Below are 13,878 nucleotides of genomic sequence, written 5' to 3' on the forward strand. Positions count from 1 at the left end.
ACACACTGGAGGAAAGGGAAGCCACTCAGTGGGGCCTGGACAGGCTGGAGAAGTGGGCCCTTGTGGACCTAATGAGGCTCAACAGATGAAGTGCAAGGTGTTGCACTTGGGCTGGGTCAATCCCAGGTATTTATACAAACTGGGGGAAGATCTCCTTGAGAGCAGCCCTGCGGAGAAGGACTTGGGTGTCCTGGTGGACGAGGAGCTGGACATGAGCCAGCAGTGTGCGATTGCAGCCCGGAAGGCCAACTGTGTTCTGGGCTGCATTAAAAAAGGGGTGGCCAGCAGGGAGAGGGAGGTGATTGTCCCCCTCTACTCAGCTCTTCTGAGGCCTCATCTGGAGTACTGCGTCCAGGCCTGGGGCCCCCAGTACAGGAAGTCCAGAAGAGGGCCACTAAGATGATCACAGAGCTGGAGCATCTCTCCTATGAAGAAACGTTGAGGGAACTGGGCTTGTTTAGCTTGGAGAATAGACGGCCCTGGGGAGACCTCATTGTGGCCTTCCTGTATTTGAAGGCAGCATATAAACAGAAGGGAGAATGACTGTTTAGATGGGTGGATAGTGATAGGACAAAGGGGAATGGTTTTAAACTAAGATGGGGAGGTTTAGGTTAGATATTAGGAGGAAGTTTTTCACTGAGAGGGTGGTGAAGCACTGGAACAGGTTCCCCAAGGAGGTTGTGGATGCCCCATCCCTGGAGGCATTCAAGGCCAGGCTGGATGTGGCTCTGGGCAGCCTGGTCTAGTGGTTGGCAACCCTGCACATAGCAGGGGGGTTGAAACTCAATGATCACTGTAGTCCTTTTCAACCCAGGTTATTCTATGATTCTATGAAGATCACTAGGGCTATGAATGATATTAACCAACTGCGTAAGGTTTTGCATAATCAGGACAACATACATAAATACATTAAAAAAAAAAAAATCCATCATGTATATATTTCGTCTCGCATTAGTGTGAATAAGAGAAGAATATAGTTTTACAGTGCTTTATTAAATGAGATCTGCCTCAAGTAAACACAGCTTTGGAGGAGAAGGAAAAATTTCCAGGTAGTCCACACAGAAGTGGAATATGTGCAGTAACATCATGACTTTCTTTTGCCACGTGAACATTTTAGTCACAGAATTTCCAAAGTCATTTCACTTCTTCATAGCATGTTTGCCTGCAGCTGAGGCCTATAAGTTGTATATAATTGTAAAATCTGAGAAATTCTTTCAAACCTACTCAGTGTAAGAGAGATAAGGTTTCTACTGTGGATTTCTTGCGAATAAATATAGTGTTGGTGGCTTTTAGATTTTGATCAGCTACATTTCTCTGAATTAGCAATTAGCAACTAACTTATGGTGTTGCATTCTACAACATAGATTAATAAAAGAAAGGTCATGTACTATGCTCCACATATTTAACATATGCTGATGCCTGTAACCGATCAGCGGCTGACTAACCTGATTAATTTCCATGGTTTCATTCAGCTTCACTCTTGAAATTCCTGTGGTCTGCTGAGCAAATAAAAAATATCCCAAATTTAAAACATGACCACCATGAGAGGTTTCCAAGAGATCAGACTTTTTAATAAGATATTTGCTGTTCATAGGACCAAACATTATGTAATTCAGAAAAAAAATACTTCTACTGAGAGCAGATCATGTGCTGTGGGGAAGCCTTGTTACAGAGAGAATTAAATAAAAAGCCCCATATTAAAATGAATCAATAAATTTTGGACAAGAAAAATATTAGAGTAAATACTACACTGATAACAAAAAGTATACTATGTTATTGATGATAGACGTGCTTACAGATAAATCAAGACAGAAAAGTAGAATTAAAACAGGAAATTTTGTCTTCATTCATTTATAGATTTTATAAATCAATGTATAGATTTTTCAGTTTCATTTATAAACAATTGAAATTATGAATTTCAAGCACAAAATTAGAATAAACTTATGATCTTCTATAGTCTGAAAGCCACATAATCAGCACTCTTCCTCTGCCTATCCAGGTATTTCCTTCAAGGAGAAAAAGTTTTCTTGTTATGGGGGATAAAACAGTACCACTTAACATAGGCTAAGCACTGCCTAAAATAGAAGAATATTGATAAAGAGGAGCTCTAAAGGTGCACTCATGTTCACTGTATGAAAATGTTTAAAGTTATCCTCTTTGCAGTGTCTTCTTCAAATATATTAGTTCCTGAAGATTTTTAACTTACATTGCTTACTATATTTTATTTTTGTTTTACAGAGAAATGGTTAATGCATGGTTTGCTGAGAGAGTTCATACCATCCCTGTCTGCAAGGAGGGGACCAAGTCTCAGAGTGAATCCTGTGCTTGTCACCAGCCTGCCTGCCCTGAGACCACCAACTCTGGAACACCAGCAAGGAAAATCTCTGCTTCAGAATTTGACAGACCCTTAAGGCCGATTTTTGTCAAGGACTCGGTAGGAGCAGTAAGCTTCCTTTCTGGCTCTGAAAAGAAGGAACAGATGCCTCTGCAATCTCCAAGGACTGGGACCAGTGCAGGGGATCGGTGCTCAAGGCTTTTGGAACTTGTGAAAGACATTTCTAGTCATTTGGATGTCACAGCACTTTGCCATAAAATTTTCCTACATATCCATGAGCTTATAGCTGCTGATCGCTATTCCCTGTTCTTGGTCTGTGAGGATAGCTCTAACGAGAAGTTTCTTGTAAGCAGGCTGTTTGATGTGGCTGAAGGTTCCACCCTAGAAGAAGCTTCAAATAACTGCATTCGCCTGGAGTGGAACAAGGGCATCGTGGGCCACGTAGCTGCTACAGGCCAGCCTCTGAACATCAAGAATGCATATGAGGTAAACCAAGAAAACCTGTCATGAACTATTGCTGAAACTAGAAACAGTCATATTATCAGCTGATGTAATATTGTCATTTTAGTATAAGTATTTGGAGCTACACTGACATACACCAGTCAAGATGGAAAGCAGACAGTAAACTTCCAATTATAATACATGTATTACATACATACACAAACACAGAAACTTGGAGCTATGACTAATGCAACTGGAATTATAACTTCCAAATAAATTATTTAACTTTGTCATTAGCAGTCTGATTTTCAGCCTTAACCATTTATGTGCACATTACTATTTGCACTTCTAGCTTTGAACAAGAAAATGTTCAGGTTTCTGCACCAAAATGAATGAAATTATGAGTGTAATTGTCTGCAAAACTACAGTCCTACAACAGAAAACAGTTTTGAGGATTTGATTGTATCTGAGGCATAAAGAGCAGGAGCAGAACAAATAAGACTAGGATGAGGGTTTGAACTGTATAGCAGTCTTCCAAATAAAATAAGATTATAATTTGCCTAATTTAATACAAGGCTAGATGAAAAAAAGGAAGGGAATCCAGAAGTGGGAGAAGACTTCTCTTACACCTCATCTTAACATCACTTATTTCCAGAATCTTTGGATATGTTTATTTTGTGCTTTGAATTTAGGGGTGACGGAAATTTATTAAATTTATTGATTGATACAAATATACAGAGATAAAAATGAACACTTCTGATCGATCATGTCTTGGTTACTCTGAGCATGGTTATAGAATTGGGTACCATTACCAGTAGTATTTTTCAGAAGCTACAAGGAGTGCAGAATGATTGCATATGTTGTTTTAATTTTCAAGAAACTCAAAAGGTACCTAAACATTTGTTAATTACACTATTTCAGTGGGACTTTACTTATCCTTATATTTTAAAAGTTTCTCCTTGAATTGGGTCATTGTGCTCAATTTGAAATAAATTGCTAGAGAAAAGACAGCAGCCTTTAGAAGTAGATAGGTTTAAAAAAATCAAGGCTTTATAACAACATTCAGCTGAAAAAAAAAAAAATGCAACAGAGTAAGGCAAAATGACTAACAATCTTCATGAAACTTTGTTTTTCTGTGGCCACATGTCTTTCTGAATATTTTCTGTAATTTCCTCTTGATGATAAAAGCTGTATTGGAGATACATGCATAAATTAATTATAATGATGGTCTAGACTGAAGAAAGGCTTCTTCTGGCAGTTTTTTTTTGCTCTGTCTGGCAACTGTATTTATCCACTGGCACTCATGATACACTTTTTTTTTCCTTTGAACACACAGTTAGTAACAACTTTGATTATTAAGTAGTAATGGAACCTTTGCTAACCTATATAAAAGTTAATTCAGATATCAGACTTTTTCAACCTTTTAAAAAGGAATGTATTCAAATAATTATATTTTTCTCTTGTATCAGGATCCGAGATTCAATGCAGAAGTTGACCAGATCACAGGGTATAAGACTCAGAGTATTCTATGTATGCCAATAAAGAATCATAGGGAAGAGGTAAGTTGCAGAATTAGGATCACTTTCTGTAACACAGTTTCTTGCTATGCCAATTCTTTAAACTTTTCTTAACTGCCAATCATTATCTTACAGCTTAAAACTATCTCTTTCTAAAAAAGACTTTGTGCTTATGATAGCCTGGACTTCAATTTTTTCTTATCTAGCTCAGTAACATAAAACAAATGGAATTGTCAAGAGGCAGAAGTAGAATATATATATATATAATTCCAGATGTGCCATTCATTGTTCCTGTATGTAGAATCTGTCAGCATTCAAATTCTCTGCATATTTATTGGTCTTTATCAGCACACTCTCAGATTGCAGTTAAGAGTTAGTGTGCTTCAACTTGGATTGTATCTAGATTATGTTCATCACAGGACACTAATTGTTTAATTGTTTTTATCACTGTCTAAAACATTTTTTAGATTCTGTTAACTCTGGTCATTAACAATAAATTTAGAACCACATTAAGTGCTTAAGACCAGGCATTGAAAATATGTGGTGTTTATATAATTCAGAGAAATCTCTGTTAAGTTATTGTCCTGGTTTGGGGGGGATAGAGTTAATTTTCTTCCTAGTAGCTGGTACGGGTCTATGTTTTGGATTTAGGATGACAGTAATGTTGATAATACACTGATATTTTAGTTGTGGCTGAGCAGTGCTTACACTAAGTCAAGGTCTTTTCAGCTTCTTGCACAGCGCTGCCAGAAAAGGTTTTGGGGCACAAGGAGCTGGTAGGGAACAGAACCAGGGCAGCTGACCCAAACCAGTCAGAAGGATGCCTGATACCATACGGCATCATGCTGGGCAGTTAAACTTGGGATAGATGGCCAGCAGGAGTTGCTGCTGCTCAGGGACTGGCTGGACATTGATCAGCGGGTGGAGCAATTACATTGTGCATCACTGTTTTTGTATATTCTTTTATTGTTATTATTAGTTTCCCTTCCTTTTCTGTCCTATTAAACTGTTGTTATCTCAACCCATGTGTTTTCGTTTTTCTCCAATTCTCTCTGCTGTGGGGGGAGTGAGCAAATGTCTGCATGGTGCTTAGCTGCCTACTGGGTTAAACACAATGTTCATCTAACTTAAAGTAAAATCACTCTAAAATAAAATGTATCTGCTTGTTGATCTCTTGAATGCATTTCCCATCAATGCTAACTATCACAGAAGTTCTCCCTTTGAATATGATGCTATTGCAGTAGGGAGAATTCTTATTATGAAATTCTTATAATGTCTTCTTATGCTGAGATATTCAAGAATGAATTCAGTAAAGACAAAGAAATCATAAAACTGGAATTGAAAAAAAGACAAGATCCATTTTCTTACCTGGGGAGGTAATTTGTATTTCTTTTTTGTTTGTTTTTTGTTTTGTTTGGTATTTGATCCTGAATGTAATAGCCTTCAGCCACCATAGTGGAAGACTCTTGACAGAGTGCACGAGGGATTTAAGATGGAGATTTTCTCTCCCATATTTCCTTTGTTTTTCAGATATTAGTTCAAAGTCCTCAAACTCCAAGAACAAATTCTGCAAAGATTATTTTGAAGATACTAAACTACCTTTTTCCTTGCTCTTCCATTTTTTCAAATCCTCCTACGAAGTACGTCATGCTGACTGACACATTATTAAATAAACTGATTAAGCTCTTGATTTAGCTGATTTGTTGAACCTTACTCTAACTAACCCAGACAATCAGCCAGAATTTCCTTTCTTTATCTACCATAAACTTTGGTTTAAAATATTATTCCAATACTTTCAAGGAGAGAGATTGAAACTGGCTTGAGTTGATAGTGCCTCACGGACTAGTCTTGCTCTCCTGCTCTCATGCCCACTTAAAAGCCTCCCCTGTTCCAGCCTAGAGCAGCCACTGCTGGCCCTAAGCCAGCTGACAAGCAAATCAGATGTTGTACGAAGGGCATACAGAGAGCAGTGCTCCATGTCAAACTGATGTAAGGTTTTAAATTTCATCTATGCCATCCCATTTTCCTTGTTCTCAAATGGAAAAAAGTCTGTGTTCTCCTGTAATTGCAATCAGAAATGAATTACAAGGCCTTGCAAGTCAGAGAACATGAAAGTGCCAACTTCTTATTGGGTCCTCATGGTGAATGGAGGACAGAACAGGACTTGTGTTTGTTGGTGAAATATGCCATGACTTACAGGCTGAATAAACCTGCAATTGGCCGTATCTTCTGTTAGGTTTCTACTCCTAAGTGCATCAGCAAATGGAAATGAAGCAGATATGTATTTATTTTGAAAGCTTCAGCCAACATGAATTTTGTGGAGAGAGTTACACTCACTCTTACATGCAATAATTTGAAGGAGCCAAGCTGGAAGATTTCTGCTAGGAAAGGATAACACTTTTTCTTTCCCTTCTGATTTTAAAGTCTCTACCAGAAGGTTTTTGTCCCTCTCACTGTAACAGTTTGCTGATATGCTTCTGGACAGATGTCGGAGTCAGTGAAACAGTCTTTAGCTTGCCATCTGCTTTTTGAGGGAAAAAAAGAAAAAAAAAAGAATACTGTCTCCTCCCTGTAAAAACTAACTAAGTAAGTAAATAAATTCCCAAGGCCCCTCTAGAAATACTGAAGCTAGTGAATGCTTCCTTAGCCCACGTCAGCAATCGCAGTCAGAAGATAATTCTGGAAGACTTCCAAAAATAAACACTCAGAATGAGAAGCAAATGTGTCTTTTTTTGTTTGTTTGTTTAGTATTGGTATTCTTTTTTAAAACAAAAGAGTCATTAATTCAGGAAAAAAATCTCATGTTGATTATTAAATCCTCTGGGCCTGCTGAAGTATGGAGATTTTTCCAGTAGATGTTTTTCACATTTTCTTTTATTTCCATGAGGCATGTGAGAAACCAACGTCTTACTTAAAAATAACTACTAATAAGAAATTCCATAGATGAAAAGAAGAAAACAGTTTGATTCACAGTAGAGCTCATAAAAAGGACCCAGCACTAGTATTAATCTTGCCAAGAGAAAAGTAGTAATGTATAAGTCTGTCTGCACAGATGCACTGAAGAATGGAAATACATTCACTTGATAGTAGAACGTTTAACGTTTTTCATTCCCCTGCTCAATCTACTCTTGCTGACAGAAATGCCACAGAAACATTACATTACATCCTGTGATCAGATCACAGATGCTTGTATAGTGCTAGCTTTGTAAGGAGTTCTCATTTGCTCATAAAACAAATGATACAAAATGATCAAGCTTTGTTTCAAATTCAGGGGCTTTGATCAAAGTACTGAAACCTGTAAATCAGTACTGTGGAGTGACTGTCTAACAAATAAATGGAAATTCTGTCCATCTCATGATATGCCAAAAGTATTGCCACATGATGCTTTGGGGCAGACAAGACTATATCATTTGCTATTTTTTACCTCTGAAGAATCATAGAACCATAGAATTATTAAGGTTGGAAAAGACCTCTAAGATCATCCAATCCAACTGTCCACGTATCACCAATGTTGCCCACTAAACATTGTCCCTAAGTGCTACATCCACCTTTACCTTAAACACTTGCAGGGACATTGACTCCACCACTTACTTCCCTGGGCAGCCTGTTCCAATGCATTACCAGTCTTTTTGAGAAGAAATTCTCCTTAATATCCAACCTGAATGAGGAATGTGGATGAGGTAGAAAGGCCTTGAATGGGAGTCATTAGGTTAAACCAATTTGTAGAGTTATCCAGAACTGATACAAGGGTCAGTACCGCTCTCTGGTTTGGAATATCTGTAGAATGGATGGTTCCTGACTGGGAGAGTCATCACAACTGGAGTAAAATGTATACAGAAATGACTTCAGTTTCTGCTATTTCTACATTTTTTTTTCTTTCAGTTGTGCAAAGAAATTTCCATAATATCCTATTTTGATTTAATTTCTATTAAAATCTGTAGTATTTTCTCATGTGGGGACTTTTAGTTGTATTGAGAGAGACTTGTCATTCAGGCTCTAGGCCTCAAGTATGTGAGACTGAACTTCCTACTAATTGGCAAGGCAACTGTTTTTTTCTGGCAATACACAGTTCAATTGTTTAGTTGTTGTTGTTGTCTTAATTTTCTCTATCTCCTTTTACCGTGAAGCTTTTCCAAATACATCAGGGGGATATTCTGTTTACACCAGCCTTTTTAAGTATCCTGATGAACTTTATAAAATGTAACCATGTTAATCTAGTGCAGTGTAGAAATAGACAACTTGTCTTGAAACAAACTAACTCTGGTTTCTAGCAGCAGCCTCATGCAGGATTATGGAGAACAGTCATTTGGTTCTTGGATGGATTTTCATCCAAGATGGGATATTTTATAGCAGCTAGACTGCTAGGAATCATGCAGGCTACTGCTGGCAAGAATGATAGAGGATGTGAAAATTTTTTGATTAAAAATGAAACCCTGTAAACACAAGTCTGTCCTACAGGATAATTTTGTAAACCTGATCAATGTTCTACAAGAGCAGGAGAGCAAACAAAGCTTAAAACCACTTAATTTATCCTCTCATGTTAATATGTCCCATCTTTACAAAGAGATAAAAATTGAGTTTTCCTCTTCCCGTTACCGTTTTTTGGCTTTGCACATTTTTTTTCAGGTGCCAGGAAAAAAAATACATATATTTTTTATTCTGAGGATGCCAAACAGTCTTTTTAAAATCAGCTGAAGTAAGAACAAACTAAAAGGGGCACTGAATCCCTGTAGAGCTGGAAAAGCTTTCACAGAATTAGGCCTGCAGTCTTAATGTACAGAAAACTGCAGCACATTCAGATAATATTCAGATCACAGTTACCAGGACTGAAGTCGTTAGTTATCATTGGATAAGAAACATTCCAGGAAGCCTGCTACTTCTAGAGGCAGGAGACAACTACTGGAAGAGAGTAGTTAGTAAAAGTAATGCCCTCTGATAATTAAAAGAAATCTCTCCTTGTAATGTGGATCACATCTTATTGAATGGCATAAGCGTTACAGTTAAAGAAGAAAGGTTACAGAACAAGCAGCAGCACTGGAAGATTGCTTGTGTTGCCAGCAGGAATACAATTAGGAGAGCTGTGTTCTGATCTGGAAAAGCAGGTATGGCTATCAACCCAGTAACCGTTAGGTGTTTGTTTTTTATGTCCTTTTTTGAGACTGACAATAAGAGAACTATTCCATCATCAAAATTGCTTTTGTGTTCATGATATATGCTTGCCTTACGGCATCTGAATAGTAAATTACAAAGTATTTGGTATCTGATCCAAGAGGATTTTTTTTTTTCTATTGATTTATTGATCTATTGAAAGAAGGCTGGACAAAGGAGTAAGCTCCTTTGTGTACAGCTTATTATTTTCTGCCCACCCCTTTTGCGCTTCAAATACAGCAAACCTGTATTAGAGGATAGAGGGTCTTGCTAGGAGCTGCATGACTGGTATGTGTAACACTCTACCTAAAAGCTCATGAATAAGAGTTTTTAGCACTCACCAGATCACTAGTTACTTTAAGTATTAGGACACAAGATTACAGATATCTAAGTACAAGCAAATAGTGATTACTTTAATGTTTACTCTCCCTCATTCTTGGCTTTCTTCTTTCCATAGCACTTCCTTATAATTTTCTAGTAGTCATCCCCTTTCACAGCTGTTTAAGCCTCTGTTTTCTACTAGTTTTTCCTTGGTTGAACAACAGATACACAGGATAATTCTATAGGCATAGCAAGACAGTGACAAAAAGTAACTATCTTTGATTTAGTGCTACAGCTTTTAAGAAGGTTCATTTAGTGCTTGCTCGTTAAGGAAGAAAGATGAAACAGTGGCTAGGTAATTTAAAAAAAACATATTTTTGTTAGACTGGAACAGTACATACATCAGTGAATGTTCAAGTGGGCTGTCACTTTTTTTACAGGCTTTCCAGAGAACCATCTTTATCTCTTATATACAGATATGTCTTTTTTATTGCCACAAATATATCACACTTTTATCTGAATAACATTTCTGTATACAGCTTAGCTCATAGTAGTTAATGTCAACCTTTTATTCAAATTTTCTGCCAGTGTGAACATAACTCCCATCTGGAGGGATCAGATCTATGTCGTTTCAGATTTATTTATAGGAAGTTTGAAAAATGAAGATTTGGGTTTCATACTATGCTTATTATTCTTTAAAATGCAGGCCTATGTTTGACACAGCCTAAAATGCTATCACTTCTGTCCTAATTACGTAATCATTTCAGTAAAAGGAACAAATCTCCCTGAGTTTTTTACATCTTCTCCTAATTACCCTTTGTAGCCAAGACTCCAACTGGTAACTAGTACAATCATAGTATCATTAAGGTTGGAAAGACCACTAGGATCATGTAGTCCAGCTATCAACCCATCACCACCATACCACTATATCACGTCACTCAGTGCAACACCTACACATTTCTCGAACACCTCCAGGGACCATGATTCCACCACCTCCCTGGGCAGCTTGTTCCAATGCCTCACCACTTTTTCTAAGAAGAAATTTTTCTTAATACCTAACCTGAAGTGAAATTCACTTAAATTGGTACTGGTATAAATACAATTCAGGCCAGAATTTGAGTCAGTTTAATTTTATAATGTGCAATTTTATATGCAAAAGATGCTCATAAAACAAGGTTCTCCTTAAAAGCTTAGAATGTTACTGAAAAATGTATTCTTTTTGTCAATATTTTTTACAAAAAAAAAGCACTTTATACAGTTTGTCTTTTGCATGAAATTGTTATTATCAAGACAATTATGAATTTTAATATGTTTTCTCTCCTCAGTATTCTTTCCCCCTTCTATTAAAAGCTTTTATTGGAAGGACTTAACAAAGACAAAAAATGACCGTTTCCATTGGAACACAAGCTTTTTTTAATTTGTGAGAAAACTGCAGGCTAATGAAGGGAGGCTAAATAGTCTTTTTCTGGTACTAATACGGTGCTGTTACTGTTTCCTTTTAGTTTTAAGCATGTCCAGCTTTCCTTTCATTGTGGGGGAGATGTTTACACAAGATGAAATTACTCACCTTTAAGAGCCTCTTAACTCATTAAAATTGTCTTCCTTCATGCTGGACCAAAGCTGGAAAAAGAAAAAGAAAAAAATGAGAAACCCAGAAAAGATAGCAGTAGGAGAAAAGGCCTAAGCGTTAGTCTTTCCACATGCAAGTAAATGTAAAAGCATATAGATTTATTAAAGGATTTGCTTACAATTCAGAGCTTGCTGTAGAAATAAATATGGCAAGTGTATTGTTATTACAGTGAGAATGTTCTCTAGATAACAAATCGTCACTGAAGTGAATGAGAAGTTGACTGTGGGAGGGCTTGCATTGTATGGAATGGACATGACAGCTGAGCTTTATTTCAGACAGACATTTTTGAGCCCACGGTTGGCAGTGACTCATGCTGCAGAACAATGACCTTACTTGTAGCATCAGTATTTTGGGAATGCTGGTGTGAGAGACAGTAAACTGTTGTCTTTTCCATTACAAAAATATAACTGCATGACCTCCTTCAGTTTAGCAGTTATAAATTTCATGAGTAACACATAAATACAGCTTCTTAAAGACACACAACATACTTTTCTCCTGGTATCGTTTATTCTAAAAAAGTAAGATGAAAAAACTACTGTCATTAACAACTTGAAATGGTCTTGTATTACTTCAATCTCAAAGCAATTTTTTTCAAAACTTATCTTTAAGTAAATACTTACAGTAACAAACTTGATTCTGGCAGGTACCCAACCTGTGTATACTGTTTTTCAAATTCTATCTGAACAGTTTCAGAAATAAATAGAAAGCAAAAAGATCACAGTAGAGAGATTTTGTAAGAAGCCTACAGTAAGAAGGGGAAGGTTTTGGAAACTTCATCAGAGCTAGCAGGAAGGGTAGGTTTTACACACAAAAGTAGATGACAATTTCAGAAGTATAAACCACTGCTGCCCTTGTGTGAGATGATTGCTTCACTTTATAGAATAAGTCTTGGATCAAACCAACCGTTCTTCATAAGAGCATCCAGGACTTTTTGCCACTGTTTTTCTTTCTGATAAGTCAGGTTCATGCTCAGAAATTTGTAATACAAATAAATTAGAAATAAACAGGTTTAAATGCAAAGGTCAACCAAAGGAATACATGTAATTATCATTTATTTTCATGTATGTCTAGGAATACCACAGTGGAATGACAGACTTCTCAAAAATGATCTAATTCTTTCATTTTTAATACACTAGGTTGTTGGTGTGGCTCAAGCAATTAATAAGAAATCTGGAACTGGTGGGACTTTCACGGAACAAGATGAAAAGGTATAGAAGCTGGACATTTATGTCTCTGTTTTCATAAGAGAGCTGGGGTTGAATATGTTACTACTTTTCACACTGATCAGACATTTTAAAGTTATGAAAAATGAAACACCTCTAACAAGAAAATTCTTTGTTATATTGCAGAGTTTTTTGCTTGTCAAGCCATGAGAAAAGTAGCTGGGATGTAGTTTAATTTCTCGATCAGAAAGATACCTCTCATATGTCTCTGAAACACAGGTTTACTCTACTGAAATACACTGTAGAACCGTTTCATAGCTTATAATAGACATAATCTTTTATGAACTGATATTAACTTTCCTGGCATTCCCAACAATATGTATTTTGAATATTAAAATTTGTCTAGTGATTATTTTTTAAATTTTTAAATTTAAATTTTTAAAGAGAAAATTATAAATATATGAGATAATCAGAAGAAGAGATGGCAACTTGACTCCCAGTTCTCACACAGTAGTTGCTTTCCAGACATTTCTGGAACTCACTTTAAATTTGCATAGCAAAAAAAGTTGAAGAAGATGATTCAATAATAGTCAATAAAAAAATCAGAATTTACTCTTTCCTTTTGAAAATTTCCCCATTAAAAACAAAATGCATACAGAGTATCTGCAAGATATCACAATTAATCACATTCAGAAACTGAAAAAAAAACCTTGTGGTTTTGCTATGTTAGCAGAATATTCCATTTCCCCATAATAACAGATGCTGATTGTCTGTACTATGTTTTTCTAGGTAAAATCTGTATTACTGCAAAATGACTTGATTCTTATTCCAATCCTACTTTCACCAGGATAAACTTGAAAGACTATTCTTTCAAAAAAGGGAGAAGAGATTCTTGAGGAAAAAAAGTATGAGTGACTGAAAAAAACCTATTCAGGTTTTTTGCCAGAAATATCTTTAAATATCAATTAATACTTCAAAGTGAAAAAATGTAACAGTTGATCTTTGAATAAAGCTAAGAAGCTGAGAGACTCTATCTTCATCAGAAGCTTATGTTTATTTGTTTATAGGATTTTGCTGCATATTTGGCATTTTGTGGAATTGTTCTTCACAACGCTCAATTGTATGAAACATCTTTGCTTGAAAACAGGCGTAATCAGGTATGATCAACAGGTTTGTCCCCAAAATACAAAAATTATAGTTAGCTAGAAATCAGTGCATTCTGCTGTTTTCTTCTCATGTGGCAGATGTTTCTTGGCAATTTTTAATTTCTCTAATTGAATACTATGCATAATACTATGTCAATATACTAAATGTTGCCTGAAG

The 13,878-nt window shown here is 36.4% G+C and overlaps 1 protein-coding gene across 6 annotated transcripts in view; it reads left to right on the plus strand.

Moving 5' to 3' along the window:
* The window catches only part of PDE5A (phosphodiesterase 5A), a 133,065-nt gene that overhangs the window by 81,509 nt on the left and 37,678 nt on the right, over window positions 1–13,878 (plus strand). For all 6 annotated transcript variants that reach the window (XM_090139212.1, XM_031596897.2, XM_031596898.2 and 3 more), the window contains exons 2-5: window positions 2,239–2,821; window positions 4,246–4,335; window positions 12,529–12,600; window positions 13,623–13,712. In XM_090139212.1, the coding sequence (XP_089995338.1) occupies window positions 2,243–2,821; window positions 4,246–4,335; window positions 12,529–12,600; window positions 13,623–13,712 (831 nt within the window). In that variant the 5' untranslated portion in view covers window positions 2,239–2,242. The remainder of the gene's footprint in view (window positions 1–2,238; window positions 2,822–4,245; window positions 4,336–12,528; window positions 12,601–13,622; window positions 13,713–13,878) is intronic.

The sequence above is a fragment of the Phasianus colchicus genome, chromosome 4 (genome assembly GCF_987193195.1).
Source record: "Phasianus colchicus chromosome 4, bPhaCol1.hap1.1, whole genome shotgun sequence".
In the NCBI taxonomy this organism is placed as follows: Eukaryota; Metazoa; Chordata; class Aves; order Galliformes; family Phasianidae; genus Phasianus; species Phasianus colchicus.